This window comes from Cataglyphis hispanica, chromosome 23 (genome assembly GCF_021464435.1).
Source record: "Cataglyphis hispanica isolate Lineage 1 chromosome 23, ULB_Chis1_1.0, whole genome shotgun sequence".
Classification (NCBI taxonomy): Eukaryota; Metazoa; Arthropoda; class Insecta; order Hymenoptera; family Formicidae; genus Cataglyphis; species Cataglyphis hispanica.
In genome coordinates, this window is record NC_065976.1 from 2,400,949 (window position 1) to 2,416,260 (window position 15,312).

General features: G+C 33.3%; 2 protein-coding genes across 9 annotated transcripts in view; one reads left to right on the forward strand and one right to left on the reverse strand.

Moving 5' to 3' along the window:
* LOC126857838 (lachesin-like) overlaps positions 1–15,312 on the forward strand; it is a 250,168-nt gene that overhangs the window by 41,346 nt on the left and 193,510 nt on the right. For all 5 annotated transcript variants that reach the window (XM_050607649.1, XM_050607653.1, XM_050607648.1 and 2 more), the window contains one exon: positions 2,434–2,547. In XM_050607649.1, coding sequence (XP_050463606.1) covers positions 2,434–2,547 — 114 coding nt within the window. The remainder of the gene's footprint in view (positions 1–2,433; positions 2,548–15,312) is intronic.
* LOC126857833 (UDP-glucosyltransferase 2-like) overlaps positions 1–15,312 on the reverse strand; it is a 64,071-nt gene that overhangs the window by 40,392 nt on the left and 8,367 nt on the right. The gene's annotated exons all lie outside the window — the stretch shown is intronic.

Consider the following 15,312-nt stretch of genomic DNA (forward strand, 5'->3'; position numbering starts at 1 on the left):
TTCTTGATAATATGATTACGTAATATTGGTTATTATTCAAATGTAGGATTTTAATATTTCTCTATTAAATTTTGTAATATTGAACGCAACATATTTGATTTGTTTATTTAATTCTGTGTTTACTCATTATGTTACGAATTTCCTGAATTAACAATAAAAGCAAATAAATGTCAATTCAAGTTTTACATTATTTTATATAATTAATAATAAAAACTATAATGTGATTAAAACACAATAGAAAATATTATACTGACAAAGTTTTTAACTCAATTTTAATTAAGAAAGCTCATCGCTGAAAAAGAGATTACTGCTTAAAGGATTAATATCAAAATTTTGTTTCTATTTTGGTATGCATCTCATGAGTATTCGACGTTCAGTCTCTCGGATGCTCGTTTCTCGAGCGTAAACATAGCTGTGTATGCCCTCAAAGTTTAGCATGCACTAACTGCGGTCTTCACCGAATAGACGTGACATAACACGAGGATACCTAAACTACGTGTCTCCTTACGTGACACGCTTACATATTTGCATATAATCAAAATATCAATAATTAACAATTCTTCATACGTATTTCCTTCGTGACAGGTCATATCAAGCTGGTACGTTAAGATCAACTTTAGCAATTAATTAATTTGCATTTTTATTAGACACGAAATTGTGGATTTCTAGATATTTCAAGTAAAATTTTGAAAACAAATCTATTTGTTACATCTGACAGTTATCATATGTTTATACTATCTTCTTATATTTTATTTACTATCTAAATATCAACGATTACATTATGTGTTCTATATTACTGCAAATAGAAACGTTGAACCCCAACGGAAAATTGCCTGTAGCTATATGGCCAGCGTTTTTCCATGAGCCCGTCACGAACAAATTTTCGAGAAAAATAGATAAAGGAACGCGAACGTTATATAACGCTGTTACATAACTGAGTTTGCTAATTATGGAGCGAGCGCGATAGTAGAAGTAAATTCTCAGGGCTGTGGTGACGCAGGCCGTTTTACACGAGTATCAACATAGCATCGTTATGGAAATCCTTGTTATATATCCAATAAAACTCGTGATAACATTATGAATTGCGCATTACGCGCGTAATATTAGAAGGCTCTTTGCACTTTAAATATCCCTATAATGGCTTGCAAAAACTTTCCCTGCACTGCAAGCTTTATCTAGAAAATATCTAGCTCCTGTCTCGACAGATATCTACATATATATGCGAAACAGTATATATGTATATACTTACACGGTATATGTATATATAAATAAAAAATGGAGAAATATTAAAACATATTTATCACGAGTGTAAAGATATAAAAAAATTTAAGAGATATTTACTTTCTATAATATTATATCTTATATATTATATCTATTAATTTAATTTATAATTAAACATTATTGAAAAGTGTATAAAAAATAATAACGTTTATACTAGAAAAAAAGAGCACTTAAATGCCGAATAATATATTAATTAATTTATATTATAATTTATATTAATCCAATTCAATTCATTACGTAGGAATTTGCAGTTGTAAGAAAAGTGGTAGATATGAAATATGCTTGTGTTGCATTACATTGATTCAAGTTTATAAAGATAAATATTGTATGTTAGAATTGAATACATTCCACTCTCGTTTCTATATGTCGATGCATATGTATATCAAATGAAGGGTATCAGCATACGCGAAATAAATAGAATTTTTATTACTCCCAGCATTTCCATTTATCAATATTATCAATAGCATTCTATATATCCATGTTGCTCAGCTTGCGTTCGTGATGCGTTAAATATTGTAATTAGCTTGTTTCATTCATAATCATCTTTAGCCGATTTGATCTTCTTACTCGAGACGCTGTTGATTATTGAAGCAAATCAATATTGAATACGAACTTGGAGCGCGAATTGCAGTTGCGTCTTATCGATACATATTTCAAATATATCGATAAGTCTGATTAACATTGGACATTCGTTAACTACTGTATCCTCGTTGATTACATTGACTTAGTCATGCGTTAATGATTTCACTGCTGTGTGCGTTTCCGACCAATCGGCATATTGCAATATGCATTTGGTCACGTATACATTACGTCAGATTGACGTGTGCATACGTTCTCCGCGTTTCGTGCATTGTACTGGATTTATATCGTGCCTTTAATGATAGAATAGGATTATTTACCGAGGACCACTAATAACTCTGCGCGATCTGTTTGCTCGCGGACAACAGCAGCGTGTAACAATCGCAGCGGACAATGTCATTAATGATAAATACGTTTTATCACTCACGTTTTTATGTACTTTCACTGTACCTTGCCTACCTTGTTTTACTTCATTTTATGAAAACAGCTAGGAGCGCCGTAAAAAAATATTTGATAAAACTCATCATTATTTCTTCTGTCGCATAACCGATCTATCTTGTTGCATTTTTACAGATTATCTGTGGAACTTGAAGAGGAGACTTCTCGAGGGAAAAATGGCAGATCGACAGAGAAGGAGTCGATACTTGACCATCAGTATACTGCATATTATCACAATAATGTGTCAAGGTATGTGGAGTATATTTTTAACGTACTTAAATTTTGCGATATTTAAACGAAATGAGGCATTTTTTACAAGGTAATTTTCCCAAAGGTATAATGTATCAAACAATATAACTGATTAAATCTGCCGTAAGGCATAAATGTTCGAATATATCTCTACGCTTTCAATGAATTTAATTTCCCGGTTTACATGTTATTTACACAGCGACAAATATTACGAGTTCCATTTGCGTTTCGATCGTGAATATCGCGATGCAATATTCGAATTTGTATGTGTAATGTAGAATTGGCATTATTTTCCGCATTCTATTGTAATTTATAACGGGCTTTGACTTCGGCAATTATACGTTGAATTGCTGCCAAGGATGAACTTGATTATTATAATCCGACGATGAATAATATCGAAATGTTATTGTGGCTCGATAAGGCGCGATTGTGCTATCATTAGGATCATAACGATCATTTGTAGCATTCGGGCAATAACGCAAAATAGCGTACATAGATTAATTACAGGTTTATTACATACGAACAGTAGAAGACGATTATGGCAACATCTGCTAGAATCGTAGCGAAATAGAACAGTTCTACTGCAGGTGTTATTCCCTAAATGATTGTTTACTGCGATAGTTAATTGTGAAAATTTCATGTTTTTGTCTTCGAGTTTTAATCGAGTTATGCGTTACATATCGCCGTGTGCCCGGTTTTCCGGTTCTATATCGATTAACAAAATCTCATTAGAGAAGCGCGAATTTTCAGAAAGTAAAATATTTCGCAAAATATATATAATATAAATTTTCATTTTTTATATTTCACCGTATCTGCACTCGGGCAAGGTTATCTATTCAAAGTGTGTGTGTGTGTGTGTGATATATTGTGTCTCGAAAAATGAATAGAATAATCATTTAAGAAAATCGTGCGCTGTGGCGGCTAACGCACATTGCATCTTTAATCATCGGCGTTAATCAATCTTCCGTTCAGCGTGTAATATCTCGCCGCGTTATCGTTCTTCGCTCGTTTCATTGAAAAGTTGAGGATATCTTTGAATCTTATTTTAGAAGCTAGTAATTATCGCTAAATAATAAGCTTTAGTCCCTCTCTCTCTCCCTCTCTCTTTCTTTCTCTAATAAGATGTATTAAGGAACACCATGGAATGAACTTTGTTTTGCTTTAGTGGCTACTTTTCAAGTTTTAAACGATTTGATGCAGCAATATCTACTTTATTTCAAAAGACAACGCGTCTGGCTAGGCGAGATGAAAGGGAATCTGACTTAAAATAAGGAAATGAAATAGGACTACTAAAGATATGAAATAAAACATCATGTTGAGATAGACGAAAAAAAAGGGAAAGATAAAGGCAGACTGAAACACAGAATAGCGAAATTTTGGATTCCGAGCTTTGGATTCCGAGCTTTCCGAGAACTGGCGAGGAATATCCGTGTTAAATTGGATTTACGCGTCTGATATAACTTTGTAATATTGTAATTAAGAATACAACGTCCCCTTGTGTAATAAATTTCAGAAACGTTGCCGGAGTCGACTAGTTCTTTGCTCTCCCGCAATGTTAGAGTGTGCTTGCGTTAGGTATTTTTTTATATTTTCATGTATGTCGTATATAAGAAAGAATAAGTTATAAAACACGGACGATGACAAAAAAAGAAATTAAATTCTCTTAAAACTCTAATTTATATATATATATATATACATATTAGGATAATTGAATTCCTAGTAATCTAATAAAAATTTTATACTTGAATGACGTATAGCATTCACTCTGTATATGTACATACTTGACGTTTCGTAATTATTAATTTCCATTTTTTTTTGCGATTAAGAGGTTTCTGCTGTTTTGCAGTTGTATGACGTTTTGCTCGGCGGTATTATAGTCATCAATATCAATCTCACGAATGCGATTTGATTTTTGCATACAGTAACAATTCTGTCATTTCCCTTCTCGATATCGACTGTAATATTATTGAAACCTTTCATATGTTTTCTCTATACAATATAAATAAAAAAAAAATTTTTTTTACTTATATTGCTGTAACGCGATTTCATTGTCAACCGCGATCCAGCTACCTTTATATAAAGTTGCGTAACTCGTTACATCACTTTGAGATTTTCGCCTCGAGCAGGCGTTTGTGTTCAATGTGTCAAGAGCAGACATAGCGCACGTTCATCGTCGTCTCGCATGCTCTGTAACGACTGTTTTCTAATTTCTATCTCAGTCTGTCTAGTTGTTTAAAATATTGATATTTCCCCTTGTAAGATTAATGATAATTTTTTTCCGATCTAAGCTATATAATTTCTGAATGCTTTTAAACCTAAATCATGAGTGAGAGAACCATTAAATTACAGCACTTTTTATAATTTTTAAATGTTTTTAAACAAAATTAATATAAAATTCTTTAATAGTTACGGATTTAATGCTTGATTTTATTCTTCTTAACAGTTTGAATATTTGATTTATATTTAAAAATTACATATATATTTTTTATCTTATTTTCACGTCATTTTCGCTAATTATTTACGCGATTGCAAAAATCAAAGTCATTATTTTTCATTTCTGTATTATGGATTGCAGAAAATTGATATTGGGATAATTTCTTTCGATCAATTTTACATTCATATTTTTTAAATGCTTGCGGGTATATAAATGAATATGTATACATGGCGTGCGTTTGTACTTGGTAATTATGTATCACCTGCATATTTGAAGCGTTTTACGCATTGTTATTATTTTTTGATTATAAATCGTTTTCGTTTTTGATAAAATTATTCAGAATATCTTATTATTTCTGGCATTCGTTTTATATACACATTTAACTTCTTTTATTTTTATTTTCTTTTAATAAAAAAACAATTTTTGTGTTAATAAAAAAAAAAAATAGAAAACAGAAAATTTAGGGTAAAATTAGAATAAAATTTTCGCAATTAAACTCTTGCACTAATGCATTTAAATTTGGAAAATGATGATACAGACGAGAGGTGCGAAAGCTCCCAGAATTTCGATATTGCGTTATTCCAGATCGGCCTAAGCAATGCCTGTGCAATTTGTCAGCAGCCGTCTATGATGGTAGCGAGCACCGTAATTTCGTGTCGCTTTGAGGCACTAATTTAAATACATATTAATACAACGCGTGTGTGTACGCAATATCCGCCTGATGCAACACAGAGTAGTCACGGACGGCGGACTTTGGCGGCGTGAGAGCACGACTTTGCGTGCCAGCCAATCAACATGCCGGGCTATGCATTCGAACGAACCCTGTCGACGGCTTGCACACCGAATAAATCCGAATATACCGAGCACTCTTGCGTTACGCGCAATAATGTCAGTTTAGCGGGCGGACTTGAATGGAGCAATGAGACTATGCAGAATGGCGTGATGCGCGTTACAGCGTAGAATTTCATCGCAAAGTACTACTTAAAGAAAATATTATTATTTGCATATTTTAATCCTTAATCACTTAGTATGCATATTCTTATTGTATTTATTTTAACACGGGTTTAAAAGTTTTGCGCATCATTGAGATACTTTTTCAAAATAATTTTGATTTGTTCCTCAAAGAGAATTAAAATATGTTTAAAAAAATTCATGCTATGCGTCGATCAGGATTAAAGAATTGATACGATGTTAGGAATTTGAGAAATCCGGATTTCTCTCTCTATCTCTTTATCTCTCTCTCTCTCTCTCTCTTTTACATATCCTAAAAATTATACTATATATGATGGAAATAATTTAACATAAATTTGGCAAGCGATGATAAAAAAAAATTTGATCATTTCTTTTTAATTATGAGAAATAATTTACATTCAAAATATCTATGTAATTCAAAATCTGTCAATTATTTATAACTGGTGTTATTCGTGGACTCGATGAAATAATGCGCAGAAATCTAATGATGGTTTATTCTTTATGCTATTTGATTTGACAGTTGTCAATTTAAACGTCCAATTATTGCTTGAAATAATGCGAGCTGCAAAGTCTAACAACTTGAAGACCTTCCAATTTAGCAATAAAAATTTATTTTGACTTACATTGTACAATGATTGTAGTAGATAAAAGTGATAAATTGGATAATTGCTAAGATAGAGTGACTTCAATTTGAGAATAAATATTAAATATATCCACGAGTACTTTTGGCCTATGACATTTTCTACGAACATTTTCAACAATAAACCATGACTTTTATATACACTAAGACAGATTAATTACTTGTATATAAAAGCTCTCTTTTATGTATAAGAAATTTTTATATCTGTCATATCTCGTTTCAAGAAGAATTTCCCAAATTATCAATATAACTTATTCATAAGTTTGATATAACATTTCCATAAAAGTATCGAATTTAATCGATTCTGTTTCTTTTTCTGTTAGAGATAGAAATATTCACGAGAATACAAGATAAAAATAAATAATACGTCAAACGATATTAGTTAAGAGATACTAGTTAACAGTAAATTATTTTGAATTTATAATAACATATACAGTACATATCTTTATACTTTTTTATTTTATATAATCTTAACTTTTCACATATTATCACATATTCATGTTTATTAATTTTTATATGTATATAAAGAATAATGGGTAATCTTTTCATCATAAATTTTTGTTAATTTTTTTGTCATTAAAAATCACATTTTAATTAAGCGAAATCAACGTAAAATGACAATATTCTGAATTCATGTCATTGACAAGTTCTCACGGAATCCGTCAAAATTTGCTCGTCGGACTCAAATAAAGGGTGTTTCTCGCGCGACTTCCTTTCTTTTGTCATTGTGGCGAATGGAAAAACTTCTGGTATTCCCTGGTCGGTAGTATAAGATCGTAGATTCTTGATGCAGCCTTTCTACTAAAGAAAGAGAAATAGAGGAAAAGCAAAGGGAAAATACCTTGGAAAAAGTACCTTAGGTACTGCGCTTTGGGAAAGGTAGAGGAACATAGTCGAGTTTGCAATCGTTGCGTTAAAAACTTCCCTTTTTCCTTGGCCGTGTTCAGTGAGCTCGCTCGCTCTCCTCTCATATGCCGACACGAGGATCGCACGCGCAGTCTCTCGGTCGCATAAATGCAAAAACATATTTAAAATGTTATCTTGTGGCGAACCGCGAGCCGCATTCAAAGTTAAGACATTAAATATACATTAGAGTCGTTATAGTTTCGCGCGTATCTGCCATTTAACTTCCGTGCCACTTTATATAATACATATGTATATGCACTCGTGTACGATTTTTTTGCTCCCTTCGATTCACATAACAATGAGAAATTTTCCGTCTGAAATAAGTATATGTAGGACTTCAAAGTTACATTTTTTTGATTTTGAATACGTACAAGTATATAATAAAATCGAGAAGTCTCAATAATGCAGTAACATACTATTGTACATAATTGATGATACGATATTGCTTTGAGGGGGAGAGATTTCCTTTCCCCTGTGAAAACACTGTAAATTATTGATTTGTATGTATTGAATTTTTGAAAAGTAAGAGCTACCATGTTGAAAACTTTTCATTATCCTTTTATTATTAAAGATATTTCCGTGAATTTTGTCAGAAATAATGAACATATATCCAAGCTACAAAAATATAAATTAAAAAGAGATATAATAATTTACTTTTAATGTTTTTGAAAACATAAGAAAAGAAAGTGTATTATTATTCAATTCTGTAAATATATGTATAAAATATAGTTTACACAAAATTTCACTACATATGATATTTAATTAGATTCTTGGAAGTACGGAAATGCAAGACTTATGTTGTACTTTATAAAATTAGATTCACAATTTTTTTATTAGCGAGGTAATCAAAAGGCATCTCCTTTTACATGTTTTTAAAACGCGGCTGCTGTTTATCCGATGCATTTTCAGTAACACACACACACACACACATTTGATTTATACATGGAGAATGCAAAATGCTTGTTGCTATAAGCGAAGGAGGAATATAAAAGTCGCTTTGAAAACTGTGAAAGCGGATGAACGCTGTCATGTGTCGTTGAGTGTTTTGTCGTGCGGTAAAAAAATAGAACTGTTGATACATTATGCGTATACTTTTATCATATCATTTCTCTGTACATGGTATATCATTTCATTTACGTCGTATATACGTTATGACGGCAAAATGCTGTTGTGGAACTTTATAGAAAGCTCTCTTACACACTGGAGCATTATTTGTCCTTTTGCGTGATATCTTTTATGCGATATATCATTAGGCGAGTATAATTTTGTATATAATGGAAAACTTTGCATAATTGAGGAGCGAAAAAATATACTTTGACATTAAACATTCTAAAATTTAATATAAAAAAATATTTTTTGCAAATTTTGTTTTCTGAAAAATTCTTCATTAATTTAATGTCTCTCTTAAGCTGCTTGAGATATAACAGATTATTAATCATTAAATAATGCGAAAAAAAATTAAAAATTTAATAAACAGCTGTTCTGCAGACATTCTGGATTTTAAAATATCCTTTTCGATCCGAAATATTATTTATTTAGTTTTTATTTTGCGCGCGCGCGCGCTCTTTGATTGTATACATTCGAGTTAAATCACAGACATGGATTTAGAGAATGGCGGCAGATGAGGAAGCTTCTGGTGCGCTAAAATTTCTTTTGCATCAGCCACGTACTACAATCGTTCTTTTCACGATTGCAGACTGTGACTGCCGTTAACGAGCGAACGACTTTTTAGCGCAACGGAACGAGACTGCAGATCGAGAATAGCATAGGAATGTGCCATGCTGTACATACAAAATAAACTATTCTCGTACATGCATCGATAAGGGGGAATTTGCTCTGCACAAATTTGCTCCTGAATTGAGCTTGATCATTGATACATCGTAACGAATCGATTATAAAAAAATATTGATATATATATTTTCAGTTATATATGTTTATTTTTACAAGAGTCGTTATGAAAATTATTGAAAATTTACAAAAATAATTTAGAAAAATAATTATACGTTTCTGTAAACTATAATTATTTCGTCGCGTAATATTCATCCAAGAGACCAATAGAAAACAAGTGTGCATGTCAGACGTTTTTCTATTAGTTTATGCAATTGTCGCTCCAGTATCCGCTCGACGTTTTTATTGTAACGGTATTGTAGCATACAACTTTATTTTAATTTTCTAAAGTCACGCGATTAATTAATGTATTCAGTACTTAGGAAGAAATGCAAGTAAAATACCCAGCTTCACAAGAAAAGCTGACACAATGTATTGCTGTAATCTCTTAGATTGCATACATTTGCATCATCAATATCAAATGATACTACGTTTTGAGTCACTCTTTCAAAAATTACACTGTTATTGCGATTTAATTTTTTTTTTTTTTTTTGTAATGCAGCAAATAGACTTTTAAATTTTTACATTACATATATTATATTTCGTATCGCGATTCAATAATTTTAAGATTTTAAGTTTCTTTTCTGTGTGCTTTCACATGCAAATATATCAATATATATCAATCCCTCCTAAACGTATTTGATAGAAGTCGCTACATACAAATTCCAGATACACGGATATATCGCACGATATATATCTTCTTACTTCGACCTCGCAAGATGGAAACTGACTTTCATCTCGCATTCGGGATGTGTGCGCGCACGCTTACATATGTGCGTCGAAGCCGGCAGGCCTGTGTAAACTTTCGATTCGATGAACACGACTTGGTGGCTTCTCGCGGACCGTTTAATGGCATTTCCGTGCTCCGAAAAAGGGAAATATTAAATTTCAAGACGCGAATCCGCACGACGCTATCGTATTTCGAGAGCGTTGGCAGAAGACGTCGCCACCGCTTTTTGGCCTACTTCTGGAAGTGCGATAAAAGTGCCATTCGAGAGACGGAGCATAAACTCCGCGTCGACGCGAGCTTTCGATTCTTATCTGCAACTGTGTAAATTATATTACCGAATACTCAGGCGCGTTTGCTCGTTTTGAAACGTCATACAATTTTTATGAATGTTTACTCCATTTACTCCGTATACGTTTATTCGGATAATCGTGAGAGAGATACGTTCTTTTGTAAAAATCTTGCCAAAAATTATTTTATTAATAAAGCTAGAGAATCTATAAGAGAATAGATTTGATATCAATTATTCGATTTATGATGTAATAACGAGAGAAAAAAATATATTAATTTTTTTTACGTGCAAAATACTTTGCATTGCATTGGCTTCGGAATGAGCAGGACACGTTTTTAATAATGGAAACGCCAAATTTTCTCGTTGCAATTTTTACTTTATCATCTATGCAATCGCAAAGCCGCCGAAATGGCGAAAGTTATGACGATGTTTTGCTTTTACGAGAGTTTACATTGACGTGTATATATGTCTATTTAATAAAGAGAGAGAGAGAGAGAGAGAGAGAGGGAGAGAGAGAGAGAAAAAGAGAGTAAGTTCCGGTTACAGTTTTGTGTTATATTGTTCTACTCGCTTCCAGCTCGCGTCTTCCTCGACGATACGTAACCGGGCTAACGCTATAAAAACGTCCGGCAGCATTGCAGGTTACAGACATGTTCCATGCCCGCCATGCGGTCATTCATCTTCCTCCCAGCTGTGTTTCTCTGCCGCGGCATTCTCTCCGCTTCTTTACTTATTCACGTGCAAATTTTACGCCTTTTATCCGATGAAACGGCGCTTTTCGCTCTGCTTGGGCAATAGATTTAGCATACAGAGAGCCAGATGTTAGATTGTATATAGCGCTGCATGCCGCTAAAAATTCTCAATTTTTCAAAATATTAATACTTAAGAGAAATGTTTATATTGTTTTTTAACAGTGGCTTTGTATGAGCTTAAGAATCAGCTGTTATATCATAAAAGACCGTGGCACGTTTAATTCTCATTTATTATCAAGAAGATTAATTATGTTATTCAAGAATATTTTTTTTCTCCTGTTTTATATTGTAACACGATGAAAACAATTTTCATTATTGTCTCATTGAAACGTTTGTGCGAGAATAATACACGGAATGATAATGAGAATTATTTATTTGCTATTAGTAGCTACATTATGGCTCTTGATTATAAAAATTATTTATTAAATTGCGGCAATATACGTTATGGAAAATGTTCTAACTAAACGATATCAAGAGTAGACGTTTGAAGACTTTTTTTTTTTAAGTTTTTCAGAATTGAAAAATCACGACGGTTGTCGTCGATTGCGGATGCTGGAAATGTCGGCGTGGTTGGGTGGGAAACCTCTTAATGCACGGGAGCATTAAGGCGTCTAATTTCGCCTTTCTGCTCTCCACGTTGAAATGCAATATCGCCACGGAAGGATTCTGCGCGCAAAGTATTTCCAACATTTCTCAACTATTTCCCAAACTAGACTGCTTGCTTCATCAGTTGCGGTCTCGTTTGCGGACCATCAAGCAGTAATCTTATTCGCACACGTAGAAAATTGTCTTATTTTTTTATTATTTGTGATGTCTTTCTAACTCTGATGTTTGGAAGTGATCGAAACAAAATTCTATGAATATTTTTCTTTAAGCGGGAAACGTTGTGTGAACAAAATCTTTTTAAATATACAGAAAAATATGACAATTACACACAAAATAAACTTTATCTTGATTACATTATTATTAAAATTATTATTTTTAAAATAAAAATTTTGGATTAAAATTTTAAGATTCAATATTCAAAGATGACTTTAAAATATAATTGAGGTATCTGAAATATTTTTACGATTTCTCGAACAACGTTGTTCTCGGTCATCGTTAATATTCGTCGTTTTTTTCATAGTAAATTGCGGGCGAATAATTGCCAAAGATTCGAAAGGGAAAGTGGAAACTGTTACATATCGTATTTAGGTCAGGTATCCGTAATTATAATAGGGTGAACGGAAACACAATGTTTAATTGCAGCATTCTATTCATCCTATTCCCCTATTCTCCTTTCCGCTTGCACTTATTCAGTTGTCGTCTTTCGCGGAGGACACTCATCTGCCGAGGAGAGGATGAAAAAGCATTTGTCTCTGATTTGAAAGCATTAAGCGCCAGCTCTGCAATTATTATCGTGCTGAAATTAGACATGGTTACAGTTTCAGTCGCTTGCATTTCATTCTATATTTCCAGAAGCATATTCCGATTAAATGAATTATACGTTGCTCTTTTTAGCAAAAAATGACGAGACTTTTGATATTAAAGAAAATTTAATATTCAGAGTTTTTACTTTTTAGAGAATTATTCCAATGAATTGTAACAATATTATTTTCAAGTCACACACACATTATTTTTGTCGATCTCGGCGCAACGCTCGAAGAAAATAATAAGCTTACACTATTGTTTGTAAAAAATGATTCTCAACGTTAATAGCGATGCGATGCACTTATGACGAATGTCGAAGATGCGCCAGTTGGTACTGCCATGTGTACATCGCGCAAATAAAGCAATTTTCTCTTAGAGGCATTTTCAGGAGAAGGATGCGAAGCGGCACTCGGCTCGCGAGCCATCCGATAACACTCTGGGATGGATCGGTTTTTTTGCTCTTGGAACAATTCTATCCTGGCTATTATCTACCTTCTTTTGCTCACTCTCTCCGCCTCACGTCTCCGTCGTTCCTTTTTCTTGTGTCACCTCTGCCACGAGCCTGTCTTCACCTTCCTTCCATATTTCCGACCGGATCGCGTCGCGTAAAAACTATAATTGTATAAAAGATGTTTCCAGACTGGCGCATTGTTCTTCCATTCCCCGTGGAATTGTGCCAAGAAGAGGAATTTCCATAGATCTCGCCATTGATTCCCTCATGGAATCTGTCCAGCTGCGCCGATATTCAAAGATTTACTCGTCGTAATAACGCGGGGAAATTGTCCGCGAAAGTATTTATCAGCGAAATGAATTTTTTCGAATTTGAAATATTCACTTTGTTAATTATGTATTTCCAATTAGAAGAATTTATTTGTGCCGGATTTAGCATGTTGATGTAGAATAAATATGAGACATTTTACATATATTATTTTAAATATTCTAATATTATTTTGGAGATTGTTTGTCGAATATACAAATATTAAGAGAGAATTTTTTTAGATTCTTTATATATATATTGTAATAAGCGTATTAAATCGTAATTACACGATTGCTTTAACAGGATTTTTTTATCTTACTTGTAAAAATCTTGCTTGTAGCAAGAATTTATTATTCAAATTTCGTTCGATTGAGGAGACGGCCATTCGTGATTCAGTGTATGTGTAAATTTCTATATTTTTCAAACTCTCTCGTCTCATCAGATCGAATGCAAGACAGTTACCGTCTTTTTCTATCGCGCAAAGGCATTTGCGTTTGACTGAACGACATAGTTTCACAGGAAAAGCCAAGCTTAATGCTTCGTATTCGCGGTAACTTCTCTGGGACGATTAATGCAAAGTAGCTCATAGTGTCAGTTAGCATAACGTCGAAGGTGGGCGCCTGTATCGGAGCAGAGGGTCCACTAAGCCGGCTTACTGTCGAATGCCGAGGCACTATTACTTCGGTCGTTGGCATTGGCGCGATGCTCGGGTAATTTGTAGCTTGTAAAAGCGGCCTTTGTGCCAATAATACCGTTTATGATTCTTTGACCGTGCACGCTATATTGGCATACCGACCGACCGACCGACCGGCTGACCAATGGCTGCAAAAGGGCTTTTTGCGCCAACGCATATTGTCAAAATGTACTGCGTACATCATTATTTGAACGTATTTTATAATAAAGGGAATCCTCTCGAGCCGGATTTTTAATTTAAACAGTATTGATTATAATTTTATTTAAAGAGAAATTGTTTTCTGCTTTGTAATATAATGCATTGTTATTTATGAAAGAATGTGTATATTTGTATTTGACGTACATTATATTTGATTAGCGAAATAAATATCACTTAATGATATTAAAAGAAATGTAGATATGTGGAAATTGAATAAATCTGTTTTATATAAGTATAATAAGAAACAATTAAAGATACAACCAAAAATAACAGTAATATAAAATGTTAGCTTAACAAAGAGAGAAAGAGTAAAATAGATAGCCTTCGCGTGACAGTTATTGGAATACTGGTTCAGCGAGCACTGATTTAATAATACTTCACAATTAATCTCAATACTAAGTACGTCATATAAAAAAAATTATATTTTTAAGCATATTATTTTTCGATCAACATTTGTAATTAAAATAAATATCTTACCGATGCGTACTTTCAAAATTTGCATCTACTATAACGTGAAACATATTCGCGAGGTTGCCTCCGTGAGGAAATTGCATTAAATGAATGAAGTCTCAAGGAAGTCGGCGAGTTTGAAAGAAAAAGACATGCGAAAGAAGTCAACATTGGTGCTTTGGTGGAACTTTCATGCGGTAATTTGAATAACAGTGCAACAAATACTAATTTGAGATGCCCGCACACGCGTGTATGTGAAAAGCTACGTCTACTGATAGTGGGAGTTTTAGTGTATGAAGCGGTGAAACCTTAGCGAGAACGCCAAGAGTCTTAGATTAATCTAGGGGTGTTGCTGTTGTTGCTGTTTCCAAGCCCAAGTTTTCCTTTCGAACCGAGGCGACGTTGGAAATTCGCTTAAGAGGACCGAAGGGAGAAGGAGGGAAAGAGAGAGAGAAGGAGGATGAATGGCATTGCTCTCTTTGTTAGACTAACGTCCGCGATTAATAATCGAGTACTGCGAATACTATCACTAGTCTATGAAATGAATGTAAATTAACGTCCAGCCGACAATATGTGCAAAAATTTCGATAATTTTGTACATCTCAAGAATGATTTAATTAAGATAGAGATGTGCAATTAGATACAT